This window comes from Danaus plexippus, chromosome 15 (genome assembly GCF_018135715.1).
Source record: "Danaus plexippus chromosome 15, MEX_DaPlex, whole genome shotgun sequence".
Taxonomy (NCBI): domain Eukaryota; kingdom Metazoa; phylum Arthropoda; class Insecta; order Lepidoptera; family Nymphalidae; genus Danaus; species Danaus plexippus.
Window position 1 is genome coordinate 5,261,622 of NC_083547.1, and position 16,748 is coordinate 5,278,369.

Sequence of the window (16,748 nt, forward strand, 5' to 3'; positions counted from 1 at the left end):
TTCACTTGGGCTAATTACAAACTGTAATATTATGTTAAATGTTTTTATTTATTTAATGCAGTGGAACAAGACAATTTTCATTCTAACTAAATAATCACATATTTACAAATATACATCAAGCCAAATTCGATTCGTAATTCTCATATGTTTTATGCTTATCGAACACAATGAAAGGTTCATTTTAATAAAATTATTTAAATTTCAAGTAGTACATCTATCATCAGTGCATTTCATATAAATAATTATAATGGATTTTCTTTTCCCCTTTAAAGAAATCAGCATGTGTACCAATATAATCCAAGTTTAATCGATATTATTTATCGATTATTCTGCAAAACTTTCATGTCCTTTGGACTTCTTTGTCTTTCAAGCCTTGAAGTGACGTTACGATAACTATTTCTTTGAATAAGATACTCCTCAAATTCTGTCCAATAATGTGATTGTATTGATTGCCAGACAAGCCACTTCAAAAATAAATGACTAGTCATATTGTATCCACAACGTAACAAATGTTACGACCGATCTCTACAGGTAATAAAACCGTACAGTTGTCTGTATGTGAAACGAATTTTTGAAATAAACTGGGCCAATGAAAATAGGACAAAGCTGCCGTATTAATTCCTTTGTCCGTCTTTGTGTCCTTTGTTTGCAAATCTCCAAAACTGTTGAACTGATATTTTCCTGGTTTTGTGACAGACTTTTTCCTGACCACCATTACCTTTGTCGTTTGCTATTCTTTTCATCAAAATAAAAAAAAAAGTTACGATCGTTTTTAATTAGCATCAAATTATTATCTACTAAAAACAATTTTCATAAACTATGTTGTTTTGTTCAGCGACAAATATTTTGCACATTTAATGAAAATACAACATCGTAATTTCAAAAATAAACAATTTACTGCCTCATTATTTCCATACATGGCGTTTACTAACAACGTTTTCCGAATCAAAGCTGTAAATTTATCTATGCAAATCATGTCCTTGTATTAGATTAAATGTATGCAAGCGCAGTTGTAACCACAGTCCTCACTTCATTTAGACCAAATATATTTCGATACATCGCTACATCTATATATCTTTATATCTATACACAATAAAACATGAAAAGATTGATGAGAAATCAATAGAAAAGGCATTAAATTGGATTGACTGATAAACTAATAACATTGATTTTGATAAATTAAACTATTTTGTTATTTTCTTGTCACTTTATAATTCAATGTCAATTTTATAATTAATTCCCAACGAAATTTTCATTTATAAAAATGAAGACTAAAATATTTCAATGTTTATCTTAAGTAAAAGACTGTCAACACTTAGTTCTCAAGGTAGGAATGAAAGAATTAATTTTAACCTTAACATCTATTGTAAATGTTAATATCTTTCGTTGGAGACCTTCATCAATGGTGAATTCCGATTATCAGCTTATCCGATATATAATACTATTTTACGCATCAGAAACTTTTACTTACAGGGAGTCTAGAACGAGCGCTAATAATAAACGCCATATGTTGTATCGGACACAGTTACATTCAGCCAATGTGTGAAATACTTTATTGTGTCTACTTCAGTGTCTTCGAAATTAAAAAAAATATAATAATTACTCAAAAAATTGTATTGATAAGTATTAAAGTTAACTGCATGATTATTTCATAGATTAGACTCCTATTATTATGACTGCATCGTAATAAACTTTAAACGATGCGCAAACAAAGTAGCAGACAACAGCTAGTTATAAATTATTTCTCAAACTAATTCCTGTCATAGGTACTCAGCTCTGAGTATTAAAGGTCAAAATAATTAAACCAATTAATTAATCCCATTAGCTTGATTAACTGTCCATTACGATGTTTACTTCGATACATTTTCAATAAAGTGTTTTAGTAATGATTCAACGAAAATATATAAAATTACTATATTCTTTTTTGTGTTTGTACCACAGAAAAGGACATATAGTAAACGTGTTACATAATAGTAGATATAAGGACTCAACCTCAGAAAACTATTTTACGGATGAATCAGGATTTACCTTACCTTTTTGAATCATTGACCAAACACAATAGTAAATGAACATAGACGCATTAATATAGTTTAAAGCTACACTTAATATATATAAAATATATTTCTTTGTATAATTCTTCGGAGCAAATATTTACTGTTATTTCACTTGGTTAATTTGAGCAAAAAAGAAATTAAAATGTCGCCCAAGAAAATAGCTGATGATACCTAGTGCTAGATAAGTTAATTAATAGTGGAAATTACCTGATTGAAGCCATAGTATAAATAAAAATCTTACCTTATGGAATATAACAAGCAAATCGTCGAGCTTGCCGTGAAGGTCTCCGCATATGGTTATCTGGCTCGATATAGATGTAGTCGCCACATTGATATTCGGCAATCTTTTTAACATCTGCGAAGCCTCTTTCAATATCTGTGCTACTAGCTTTGGATGTAGACGATGCTGGAAAAATTTCAATGTAAATATTCCTCAACTTACTAAGAAATTTTACGCTTGTGGACCCCTTTTATATATTTTACGCTTTACGCTTTTGGGGTGCTTGATTAGAGAGAAGTTGCTTCTTGGTAAATGTCAATATGAATCTTTTTAAACTGAACAAAGAAAAATGCGACTTGTTGGATAACTCGGATAATTTTACACATGCAAGTAAAGAAAAACTATCCGTGTATAAAGTGGGTCATAACTGAGTGACTGCCTCGGTTAAAAACACCGTAAGTCATAACAAAAGACGTACGGGCGTTCCGTTAATCGGATTACAGCGGCGATTGGCATGTTTAGTCTACCGCTTCGGATTAAATGCACCACTTCACATTCTATATCGCATTACCGATATAAATTTATCATGTTTATTTTTGTATAAGCCTAATTTAATAGACACTCAAATATAGCTTTTAAATAGTACAGCTAATCATTTAGAATCTCATGTTAAAGAGTCCCAATTTCGATAGTTTTATTTAGTTAGTGATTGTTTGTTTGTTATTTTCTTTTTCAATAGATTAAATGCAATTAAAATTCTTGTAACCGTAAAGCAACATAAAGTTAAACACGCTTCTACTCTTCTATATATATTCTTCTTTAATTTATTATCCTCCATAGATATCACAAAATCAATACTTTTTTTTCCAATATTTAATTTAAATATAGGATTTTCTTTCATTAATTCATTCAATCAATTAATTAGTTACATGTGAGAGTTCTAACAATGACGATTCCTTTATACTATAATAATTTTAATGAACCTAAAAAAGGTATATTTATCTTTAAACTCTATGAAGCGAATTTAATAAGATGGCCATAACGATGCGAGTAATCAATATAAAATGTCACGTTCAATTTCGACTTACCTTTTTTTTCCTAAATGCCTCAATAAGTAGGTCTATATCTTTTCTTTGAAGGGGAAATTCAATATCAGGCTCTCGACAGTTTTTCGGTGGAGCTGTCTCATCCACGCCTCCGCCTTCATCTGACTCCTCAGAAAATATTTGTTCCACTATAAATAACAAAGCTTTGCTAAAAATTTGTCAGCATACAAGTATACACAGCAGCTTTACGTCCCTCGAAATCTCGGGGGTAATTTCATATTCAAAACTTCGTGGGGCTAGATATGAATTTTGGGTTATTCGATATTATTTTTGTCATGACACAACTATTACAATGTATCTAGATACGCCTGCGGTTTTTCTCTCTTGAAATATATTTTTAGTTCTCATTTGTAAATAATAATAATATTAAGATGATGTACTGTATAGTTAAAATAATTAATGTCATTTACGCATTCAAGATATTAATATTTTATTAGGCGATTTAATGTTAATTAAATTCTTACTATTCATTTAATCTGTTTGAAGAAATGATTAAGAATTTTCGTTAAATTTAATGTGACATATATTAATAGCATCGTAAGTTCGCATTAATTTAAGTTAATGTCAGTCATTTCAAAATTTTAAGGAGAATTCCTGACATTTGCTGAAATATAACGAAGGTTTAATGACCACTCGAAATCCCGGTGATGCTTCCCCGCAGACACAGCCAAAAATGTTGAGGAACGTGTCTTTTAATTAATTATTTTATGGCTTACAGCTACCCTTAAAAGTCATGTTATACGAAAAATGGTTTGAATTTCTTAATTATTTTAATTTAAATAAATAAAATATCATATCGTCGTAAGAAGAAACTAAAATTTCATAGTGCAGCCGAAAACAATAGCTCGATTCGCTGTCACCCGACAAATGTATACTATTTATAAATATAGATAGATATTGCTAAATACAAATACTTTTCCTACATTTTATCCGAGAACCCTTGAAACCAATATGATATGAAACACATTGAAGTGGAGGGACTCCGTAATTCTATGTGGTAATATTTTCTTAAATAACATGTTTAATGTTTATTTTGCTTTATGATAAGAATCTGATGTGAGCAAACTGCCTTAATATTGAACCTACATACAAACATTAGTGTACAAACATTTTGGTATATTTGCCTACATATATTTGCAGAACAAAATTTTTCATCACATATTAAGACAATGGAAGCCATGGTCAAAATTACAGTGCAGTTTTTTGGTGAAGTACAATACGTTCGAATTCTCGATTGCAATCTGCTCTCTACTTTATACATATAGGAAAATGTATATTTTCCTTTTTCTAGATAGAATGATTTTGTTAACAAAAATGGTGTAACCTTTTGATAATAGTGATATTTATAAAACTTACTGACAGAAGCCGTTCTTGATGTCCTTTCGGATGACGGTCTTCCGCTGGTCTCTCGCATATGACTCAGGAGGGCATTAAAAAAGTTGTAAAGCTGAAACAAATAAAATATAAAAATAGCAGCTATAAAATAAGCTTGAGGTATAGGTTCTTAGAAAAAATATTATTATATTATTGTTGCGGTTTGAAGCTACGGATTAAAAATATTCTAAAATAAATTTATATGTAAGGAGCTTTGATAAATTCCATATTTAGAATTAAAAATCCTTCACCACTTTTAATTTATAAGACATAATAATATTTAGCGATTATAATCAAACTGTAGGCAGATAATGAATACATTAATTTCTAATAACATAATGTAATGTCAAATTACTTTATAGAGAATGGCACGACATTTTGTTATAGACGATTATTGTAACATGTCAGTTCCATGCCGTGTATTTCAACAGTTACAAGGTCTTTTGAAAAGTATATATTTTTTTTAATAATAAACGTTGCAATGAAAAAATTTTATATGAAACATTTATAAATTTAATAAATATTAGATAGCATAGTTGAAAACTTTCTTAACACGCATTTAAAATTATTTGTTCATGTAATACCGTAATTGAAATACCGTTCTCTGGCCTACTTTACTTTTCTTAAAAGAACTTATTATAATATAAAGTAGACCACAAAAAGGTCGTAAGTATAATCACAAGTAAACGTTGAATGTACAATAGTAATGAATAAGTGATTTTCTCCATCACATGTAAAGCACCATTCAATGTACCATTACTAAAGGTGTAATGATCTGATAATGAAAACGCATATTTTCCCGACAGAAATAACAATTTTCTATGTAATTGCTATCATTCTAGTAATTACTCCCTGCAGAGGTGGCCTACTTTAAAATAAATAGTGCTCATAATTCACATTTAAAATATGTATATAATTTATATGTATGTTACAAGTTACTTTTTAATATTTTTATATAAAAAAAACCTGACAACAAATATGGAACAAGTGAACAATATTGTATAGAAAAGCCATTAACTATGTTATTTTCATTATAATCATAAATAAATGACTATAACGAAACCTCTTTATATGAAAACCGATAAATATCGTTATGATGAACTGTGACATTCTCGTGTCCATTATATTTATAGCAACACTGAATTCCAATGTTCAATATTGACTTCTGTAACGGTTACGTTAGTTAGTCTCGTTACTGAAACGAAGGTTGTTAGTAATGAATCATTCAAAGGAATCTGAGCTTCGTGTCGTTGTAGCAATGTGAATATTTAAATATCAACTATAATTTTAAAATGGCACCAGCTGCTAGTGACTTTTAGTATTATTTAATATATATGTATTTTAAAAGTTGTGAAATTTGTCCTTTGTGCTAATTAATAATCCTTTATAATTAAGTAAGTGAGGGTGAATATCTAAATGATTAATTTTTATTATAATTTTTACAACCGCTTTTAATCTGCTTCTTATCTTAATGTAGATTTAAAATTTAAAACAGATTTAAATAGATCTTTTTTGTCTATTTGTTTACATACGTATATTAAAAGTATTTTTAATAATTATTTATCATTCCTTATATTTTATGAAATATAATTGATTTAAGTAAATTATAACTGTCTTAAAGTACAATAATTTTTTATGAATTTTATGATCATGAAAGTTTTAATTTGGTGGTATTTATTTTTTCATTATTTTCTTTTGGAAATATAATGTATCTTTATAAAATTTTAATATGAAATCTTTTATATTTTGCGAAACTAAATTAACAGAATTAATATTCATAATTAACGATTTTATTCAAAAGTATTTATTATAAACAAAAACCTTATATTTTAATATTTTTTTTATTTGCAGAGATAAAAAAAAATCCTTTACAGCAACTTTAGTTTTGAGGGATTCCTTTAATCAATCAGGTGTAATTCTAACTATTAAGCTGGTTAAAGATAAAATAATCCCATGTTTTTTTTTTTGTATTAAATATTTTTAAAGTAAAATATAACGCGGATCAAACCTTTGGCAAAAAATATTGGTTTGCTACAAAGCATATATTCGAATTAAAAAAATGTAATGCTATTTTAAAAAGATTACATCATTTTAAATTGTTTGATCGGACTTATTTCATAAGCGATTTAAATTTAAAAATAATATTATTTTATCTATACAACGTTTTCGAAATAATTATATCAAATCTTTTTTGACATGTTTAGTTTTAAAAAGCCACAATTTTAATAATCACATACTTATCCACTTAAATAAATTAAAGTGATTAATTGTGCAATCGGTTCATTGATCAACAATGTGTCAGGTTGCTCAGCCGACTGTTAACTTACTTAATTTACTCGCAGTATTTATAAATTATGACATTTTTGAATATACGACTTAGGCCTAGGAATACCATCAAATACTCTGTTATAAACCAGATCTTACATATTTAGCTTAGAGAAAAACATTCTACGTAAAGTGAAAAAAAAGGAGTAAATTTTGTATAAGCTTTTTGCATATAATAAAGAAATATTAATAATTTATAGTTTTTTACAACTTTTTATTTAAAAACAGCATAATACTTTAACAACAAAATTTTCATTCGTGAAATTAAATAGCCCACCTTCACTAAAGCCTTTTGTTTGTTGAAAATTGCATGGTCGTTAAAATTTTGCACTGTCATTTGAGTCGTTTGCACAAAAAAGATTTTTTTTTTAATATCCTGATGAAATTCTATAATTCCTCTTATTTTAAACTGGCAATTTCATGGTTTATCATAACGTGTAATTGAGAATTATATTTTTATTAAAGATTTTTAATAGGTTCAATCCTTTTCATCATCGTTTATTTTCCATAAGCTATTAAATAGAAAAGTTTTAGTTAGTTAAATGGAACTTTTGTGTCGTTCAATTTCCAAATGAATTTTCCAGTAAAACTTAAAATAAAAGCATTGTTTCCTTTAAATCGATATTCTGACACGAATCTTCATTCAGAAAAATCAAATTAAATATTCAATGAACAAGAACGGGTCACAATGAAGCACTTTTCTGTAATAAAAAACCAGGAAAACCATTTCTTATAGTATATCGAGGAAAAATTAATTTATAATTATTATTTTTTAAATAACGATAAATTATAAAAAAAAATAAAATATTTTCTAAAAATCTGTTCCAATTGAATAAGATGACAAAACATCTAATAAAAATAAAATAAGGTAAAAGAAAATTTAAACTATTCATCAACGCGAGCAGGATTCTAATATCCAACCTACAAATTTAAATTCAAATTTAACTAATAACGATTTTTAAGGCTCAAAATTAGGTACATATTAGAAACAGGAGTTAGTTCTAATTCTTGTTATAAAAGTATTATTTGAAAGAAAATCAATACTTTAAATTAAAATATTAAATTTACAAATATTGGAAACAATATTTAACAAAAGTTTATTTCATTAACAAAATATCTTAAGCATTTTTTTGTAAAACAAATTTTCGAAAGTTCTAAGGATTTAAACTTCCAATATCTGAATGTATCTTAAAGTATTAAATTACTTCAAGCCATTATTAATTAAATGTACATCGGAGCTTAAACGACGAAGTTACAATGGCGTCCTAGATTCATACCATGAGAATCACGTTGATTAAATTTAACAATGACAAAGTTTAAACTTCGCCTATTTAGTTTAAAGAAGCATTTTAAAGGTCCGTTGAAATATTATTTAAAATTGATGTGGCCCTTGGGTATTTCATTTAAAGTACAAACTTAAAAGAGCTCAAATCCTGGTAAGTTCTTGATATGTCTCCTCCACTTTTGATGAATATCTAAGATAGATATAAAAATATAACTTGTCATAGAATATAAGGAAATAGACAGGCGAAGCTTACATATTGAGACAAATTTAAATATGACTAAAATTGTTTCAATTATATAAAGATATATATATATAGCTCCCTCCAATTTCCTCCGAAACCTACCAGCAGATAAAAATACAACGAAATATTTGTATATGTATACAATATACATCCATGAGGAAATAAGACTCAAAAAAATGCTGAAGCAGCAATTACGTTCATTAAGATTACACGATGAACACACAATCTCATTAAATTAGTCCTCTTTAAATAACAGTTATTTTAAATGAAACTAATTTTTCGAATTACTACGAGTATTTTCTTACTTTTAAAAACGAGATGTTTTCCAATGATCACTGTTGCTGCAAAGTAAACGAAACGTCGGGAGTACGTAGTTTTTAAAAATAAGAAAATAATATTAGTTACATTTAAAATAACTGTTATTTTAAGAGGACTAATTGGATGAGATTGTGTGTTCATCGTGTAATCTTAACGAAAGTAATTGCTGCTTCAGGATTTTTTGAAGTCTTATTTTCGTCGCGGATACTCGCGAAAGTCTTAGATCTCATCATCAGTTGATTTATTTTATTTATTCCCTGTTCTCACATCTCATTCGTCTCTTCATTATAATATTTTAAGACTTATTATTAAAACGAATAATTTAAACAAATTATTAAATTAATATTGTAATAATACGCACATTTCAATACGAAACATATCTTGCCCCTACTTTCTGACCCCAAGTTTTGACCGCCTAATATGATTATTAGTATCAGAACCGCAGTTCATTATTTCGAGATTTCATGAGAAAACCAAAGGTGAGTTATAAGATTGTACATATGTAGGATTGAATACGTAGAAAGCTTGTCCGTCCATACGAATAAGACGCCATATCTTAATTGGCAAAATAGAATTAGACACGGTATATCGAAAGTTTCAGGTTCGAACCTTACTCGTGTCGTATCAAATTTTGACGTCATAAATTAAATAATACATTTCAATTTAGACATTGTCCACAATATACTTCAGTATTTAAAAATAAAATATATTAATCTGTTTGAATTGTACGACATTTTCGACCTAAACATATCAGTTTCCTCTCGTATTCATTGAACTGTAAGAGGCCGGATTTCCTCCAAATGTCACATAAACCAAATATGATATCATTCATCATTCACATACCTTCGTTTCCTTTGTATGGAAAACTTGATAACATAAATGACGATACTGTTAAAATGAAAACAAAAAACATATCTAAAAAAGCATACGACCTGGAAACAAAAAAATCAACAAGCAATAAATTCAAACAGTACTTTCACTGTATATTGAAGTAAACAATGTATCACGCGTAGTGATAAATTTAAATGCAAAAAATTATAGTAGTATTTTAACCATTACCGCTGTTAGCCTTTCAATACGGTATCTGTGTAGTGATTATCACCTACATACAGTTCTTAGCAGTTTTGTAATCTCAGATCTCAAACATACAAAAAACAGTCAAAAAGTTTATTTTCCATTATAAAGATGTCCAAAACAACAGCGCACAATAACAACAAAACAATGAGACATATCTCTTAGGTTAATATTATTAATATTATTATTATTATTAATTGAAACTAAAAATTCTTTAATAAAATTGATATATTTATAATTAAATATAATTTATGTATAGAATAACAAGATACTGCAGTGAAAATTCAAAAGTAAAAGAAGTCGCTTTGCGGATGTGGTGAACTTTAACTGTGTTTCCTTGATTGAATTAACTACACCTGAACTTTAAAGAGCAGAAAGTCAAGGTAAATAGAGAATTTGTTCGATAAAAATCTATTTCTTTGGCATCAAAAATTCAACGGATGTTCCATTTCTATCCAAGTGCACAAAAATAATGTTATAATAGAGTTAAAAACGTTTTTATTAAACAACTCAATTAGAGTGTAAAATGGGATCACTGCATACATTATTCGAAAGGAGCTTAATGTATTCGATTTCTCATAAAGAATTGAAAATAATAGGTCTATATTTTCTTCTCTACCAAGACAAAAAAGTCGCTGTTCCCTCTACATTATATAATTCAAAGGCATTACAAATTAGATTTCCAGCTTCTTACTCCTATAATGTTATATTGACATTATATTCACTCAGCACTGAATCGCATTACTCTTATATTTCACCAATAAAAAGCAGAAAAAAATATTATTGACCTTTCGCACTTGATGTTTTTTATTGGTTTGATTGATGAGGTTCTGATCCCTGCCACAATAAAAGATGAGCGGATATTTTTATATCACTTCATATAAAAAATATTTTACAATGTTCTATGAAAGTAAAATAATTTTCATATTCAACAGAATTCTATATCATCTGTGATCTGGCATTTCTAACGATCATTGTAATAATTAAAACATTGGATTAACATGGAATTTTTAATTGCTATTTATCAATGACTGTTCAATTTCAGATTAATTACACGATGTACTTTCGGAGAGGGCAGGGTATACATTCAACATATTTCTTCAATAACAAAAGATCATGTACGCAAACTATGAATATCTAAGTAAGAAAAATATTAGATAACATGACTTCACGAGGGTTACTTTGATGAAAACTTTTCCATTTTAGCTTGGAAAATATGTTACAAAAATTTAATATGGAATGAAAAATAAAATTACTGCGTACATTTTTACAGGAACTAACTAGAACATATGTTTTTCATAAATGGTTTGTTTTCAAATCATAAAATTTTAAAAAAGGGCTTTGCAGAGGAAATCGTTACGTTCAAGGAAGCGTATTAAATTAGATGAAATTATTTCTCCTATTAGACACATTCTCGCTCGATTCGTTGCAGAGCTCGGACCTCTTTGAAAAAAAGGATTCGTAAATTTTTTTACGAGGTGTCAAGGCTTCAAAAGCTCAACAGACTGACGACATTATTACCATAGGCATTTGTGACCTCAGTAATGCTATCCTCATACTCTTTAAAAACTACGATGGGGATACTAAATCCGACATATTATTTTGATTCTTTTAGTTTTTATTACAATCACTAATAATGAATACTTCACAGTCCAATTTCGTTAATGAGATTTAAACTTCCACATTTGTAATTCTGATGAAGTAGATGACAATGTCACCAAATTACCCGTCAGCTAGTGAGTAACAAGGAACTTTATTATTTGCACTTACTTTGACTTGATCTTGCTCCCCTGCATATTCGATGCTTTGGAATATGGTCCACGTATAGCGCCTGCGAACTTCCATTCGAGCTAAATACCGACGATACCACTGCTGTATAAGTATAGCAGCTTTCATGGCTGTGAAAAAATAAAATAAATATTTTTTATAAATATCCATACGTATATTGAACGGTATATACGATATGTTTCTTCTCAAAGCCCAGTTTTCATTAAGATTATCAGATGAATTGTATTTATCTTTTTAACACATTAATCATCTCACTAATCTTAGATTAGTTTCTTCAAGAAAGTATCTCATTACTTTGCTAAATCCAAGTAATTAACCCAGACGTAAATAGCCGAGCTTTATAAGTCATCCGTAAATTTAATAACTGCAATTTATCTAATAATTTTTCACCGAACTGCTTTATGGGATCAATTTGATTTTCTTAAAATTGTTTGATTATGTTTCTTTGTGTTGAAATTTTTGATTCTGAATTTTTTACCAAAATTTTGTATTGGGATTGGGTTTTTTTTTTATATTCATATTTTTATCATCTGATGGCATAATTGAATATTGTGTATTCGATATCTGTGAGATAAAACAAAGCTGCTGGTCTTAAGAGGAAACACAGATCGCAATTAATCGTAGACAGAATAATTGCAACACGGAAAGGAAGTAGATATCCTGCACTCACATTTTATAAGGGCTTGAATGTTGATAATAACAAGTGTTTTATGTAATAACAGACGGCTTTCGGATGTTTACTTGCATTGCAAATTTTGTGCGATATGAAAAGTTGATAGTTATAATGTTTAATGTGTTCTTGTCTGCAAAGTTATGATCAGTACTGCCAGGGCTTTTATATAACATATTGCATTTGTTAGAGTATGTTATGCATCACTATTAAAAGATTGCTTACTTCAAAACCTGCTGATAGAACGAATGGTATGACAAGATTTCATAACACTGTAAAACAACGTACAATAAAATTAGACCGTCAAAATCAATACCATTCATTACAATATCTCCTTTAATTTAATATATTTTGCAATATGTTTACAATATTCTTGTGTTTTAGTATTGTTGTGTTACAACATTAGGATAATATTAAAATTTCAGTCTCCCCATTTTAAGTACGAGAATCCGTCTAATTGAGAAAGTTCTTACAACTTTCCCACAGTCGCCTAAAGATTTTGTTCCAATTGTGTCGTCGTCCTAGAGGTTAGGCAAATAGATAAGAAATTATGGGCTTTGTAATTTAGGCTTTGTTCTCTTATTCAACGCACGTTTTCTAGTAGCTAGTACCCAAATCAGCCCAGGAATAAACGAGAGCCAACTGCTACTGCCACGACTGTACTTCGGCTTCATTAATCTAATTTGTCTACCTAAAACTATGAATAATAATGGTTGTAATATTTTATTGTAATTAATTATTCATTTATTTTTCGCTTAAAAAGCAAAAGAATTTTCATATTGGAAAGCAACAAAATCTGACAGTGACAGCTGTTTTTATGACAGAAAATATCAAAGGAAATGTCTATAATTTAAAACGACTAACTACGGTTTATTCAAAACTTAGTTTTAGAAAATCGTTAAATATAACATTTTTGCAAAGGTATCAGCTATCATAAAACAATTTCTGGGAAAAAATTAAAATATTATTGGAAATGCTATCCAAAATTCGTATATGTATTGGAGGAACATCAATTTAAAGACTTTAGGGGGCGTACTACAATGATAATTTTTAAACATTTTTATTTTTCTTTCGTTTTTAAATTATAAATTATTTTTATGACTCATATTTAAATGATTAATTTTATTGTTGTTCAAATTTCTTAGCCAAAAAACTGTCCATACTTGCATTCAAATATTAATTTGGGTTTTCGGGACCTGAAAAATCTCTAGGGACCGTCCCTGGGTGTAGAAGGTCACAGTAAATTTGGTATAGGATATAATAATTTTAATATAAAATTTATATAAAATATAATATAACTGTACTAAATCATTTGTTAATGCTGAATAACATACAAGGACGGTAAACGTTCTGAGCCGTATTTTTTGTTTTTTCTAGCGTACTTTAATTTACTTATTACCTTACCTTTGAACCTTGAACTTTGAAGATCAGAGATAATTCGTTTTAACTGTTTGTCTTCCGCATAGAAATAACTTTATTAGCTGCAAAACTAGCACAACTGCCACAAACAACTTGGCTAGTTTTAAGTGTTATTTTATTTAATATATTCTTTCCAATATGGAATTGAAGTTAATTGTTTTAATCTACCGTAGTTATAATAAGAAGAGAGTATTCGAGTAATCTGAAGTCTAGGAATTTATATTGGATGCCGATGAAATTATACAACAAATTCAAATATCTTACCCGATTAATTATTCCTAAAACAATTCTATATTTAAATTATTATTTTTTTATTAACATTCACTGTATAGTTATTAATTAATTATAATTATAATCTGACTATTTTTCTACTTATATTGAACGCAACAGTTAGAGAGTTCAACAAAAAGCAATATTATTTAAAGCTTTCCATAAAACTCTTGCCATAAAAAATAAATGAAATTAACCTTCTAAATTACGGAGATATCAGTGATTCAGCTCGTTCTACTGAGTATAAAGAAAATTTATTAAAGCACATGCCAATAATCACTGATTGTATTACACCTACGTGGTGCAGCAGAGATAACGTTGTTGAGTTATAAATAGAAAATAGCAGAACCTAAAATTTCCGTCACCTATATGAGATAGAATGTTTTAATTAAATTATGTATTAAATTTCCTATTCATGGACAATCGATTAAGATTTCTATCAGTTAGCAATATGGGTGGAATTATTTTGAAAACATATGTATATTTAATTTACTATGACTTTAATATTATAATTTTAAAATCTGGACGTCTTATTGTATAAAGTTAGAAAAGTAAGTAAGAAAAACGATTGGTTTATCATATGCCTAAAATTTATTTTGTTTCTTAAGGTAAAAAAATAACCTCATGCAGCGATGTTTTAAAAATATATTTTAATTTATATTGTCAATGGCTTAAACGTATTCATTAAGTGTGTGAAATTCAAGAAGTCGTGTTTTTCTTAATAAGACTACAAAACACTTTTGTTACTTTAAGAAATATTGGAAGTGTAATAATGTAATATAATCATGAAATTAAATTGTATACCGAGTTTATCGAAAAATGTTTTTAATATTCCCATTGTTACAGTAATAAAGTCAAATGTATAAATCTCATACGTATTCCATATTCATAGGAAATCTATTCAAACAATAGCGGGCAGTTAACGGCTAAATTCAATAAAACTATAGAATTTGGAAACCTACCCAATCATATAATACTGTAGAAATATAAAGCAAATATAAAAAATAAAACGATGTCATTCATTAGATTATAACATAAAAAAAATAATGCAATATTTTTGAAAAGTTTTATACGTTCAAAGCGGCACAAGTTTAATAAAATCACAAAAATCAATTTACGTATACTCTGATATAATTCGCTCTAATAAACTCTTATCGATAAGGATAGCTCCACTAAACTTATTTGGTGACTGAATTCATTTAACAAAACTGATTCTCATATTGTGTTGAACGTCACATTTAACAGTTATTAATATCCATCAGTTTTATGTGCTGGACCACATGCTGGCAATTCTAAAAAAAGTGTGTGACACAACGGTAAGACTTATTTCAGTTTATTCAATGATATCTGTAGCGTATTATGTGTATACGAGTATACTAAACAAATATTCTTTTTATTACATACTTCTTTCAGCCTTGGTCATGCTGGCTTCATCCTTTTTCCAAAATTTCCAAAATGGTGCCAAAGCCTTCATGGTGCAATCACCATTAAGTATCCTCTTGCCAATCTTCTTCGGCACTTCTTGTTCTATTTCTGAACTCCGACACGAAGAAGAATCGTCTCCCAATGAACGTGCTCTCCGTCCTCCGCGAAAGCTGACACATCCGCAACCTTCCGTAAATGAAAACATCTTGGGACTTTTGTCCTGTCTATACTTCTTATCTCTTCGCTTTCGAGCACATTTTGGAGTTTTTTGACGTGTTTTAGGAATGGTGACAACTTGGCGATTCTATGATCAGAATAAAAATCATGACCAGTCGACTCGACCGGTACGATCTGAAAAAAATAAAAGTCATCGTCATAATTTAATTCGACTAAAGTTAAAGGAAAAGTTAACTTCAACCTAAACTATAACGCGGTACGGGCTCATGAAAACAGTTTGTTCCTTAGATTTAAAAATATTTTTCTAATACAAATTTTGTATGGCTATTTGTGGTTAAGTTTCGAATATGAAAGCTTTTAAAATTGATCTAAGAAAATATTATACTTTTGAAAAGAAAATATTTACACACTATTCATGACGTTGTGGATCATTTAAAACTTATATTTTTTTTTTATTCCAAGTAAATATGAGACAAAAAAATTTTTTTTTTAAAGAAATTTACTTTATTTTTCATTATATTTTTAAAGCAATTCCATCTTATTAGTATTTGTTTTACACAAAACAATGATTCTTCATAATGTACACATATAAAATCTATTCTAAATGAGATTTGTTCTTTTAAGCTAACATTGAAATTCATTGAAAGGACATCTTGCGAAAAGATAAAAAACATTCACACATATTTCTATTCACACTCAAGCTTTTGTATTAATAAACTTAGTAGAATAACTTTTTTCGTTTTAAAGAAAATGTTACGTAAATCATTAATAGTCAGCGTAATTACATTTCTTCTTTTATAAAAAACCGTCACGTGTCAAATGTTATCTGAATATTAGGTTAATATGTTTTAGTTTATAGATCGCTGACCACGCTAATTATAGGCAATTGGTACTGCAATGTAATACTAAATAAACGTACAGAAAATGTTCAAATTTAGTTTAAGGTAAAACCAGGATCGTTTTAGATAAAATAAGTACTAATTGATAAATATAATATAACTA

The 16,748-nt window shown here is 28.3% G+C and overlaps 1 protein-coding gene across 1 annotated transcript in view; it reads right to left on the bottom strand.

Annotated features, from left to right (window-relative positions):
• The window catches only part of LOC116766188 (serine/threonine-protein phosphatase rdgC), a 49,045-nt gene that overhangs the window by 18,074 nt on the left and 14,223 nt on the right, over window positions 1-16,748 (bottom strand). The window contains exons 2-6 of the mRNA XM_061522779.1: window positions 15,549-15,920; window positions 11,768-11,895; window positions 4,737-4,827; window positions 3,363-3,508; window positions 2,296-2,460 (exon numbers count right to left, since the gene is read on the bottom strand). Coding sequence (XP_061378763.1) covers window positions 2,296-2,460; window positions 3,363-3,508; window positions 4,737-4,827; window positions 11,768-11,895; window positions 15,549-15,774 — 756 coding nt within the window. The 5' untranslated portion in view covers window positions 15,775-15,920. The remainder of the gene's footprint in view (window positions 1-2,295; window positions 2,461-3,362; window positions 3,509-4,736; window positions 4,828-11,767; window positions 11,896-15,548; window positions 15,921-16,748) is intronic.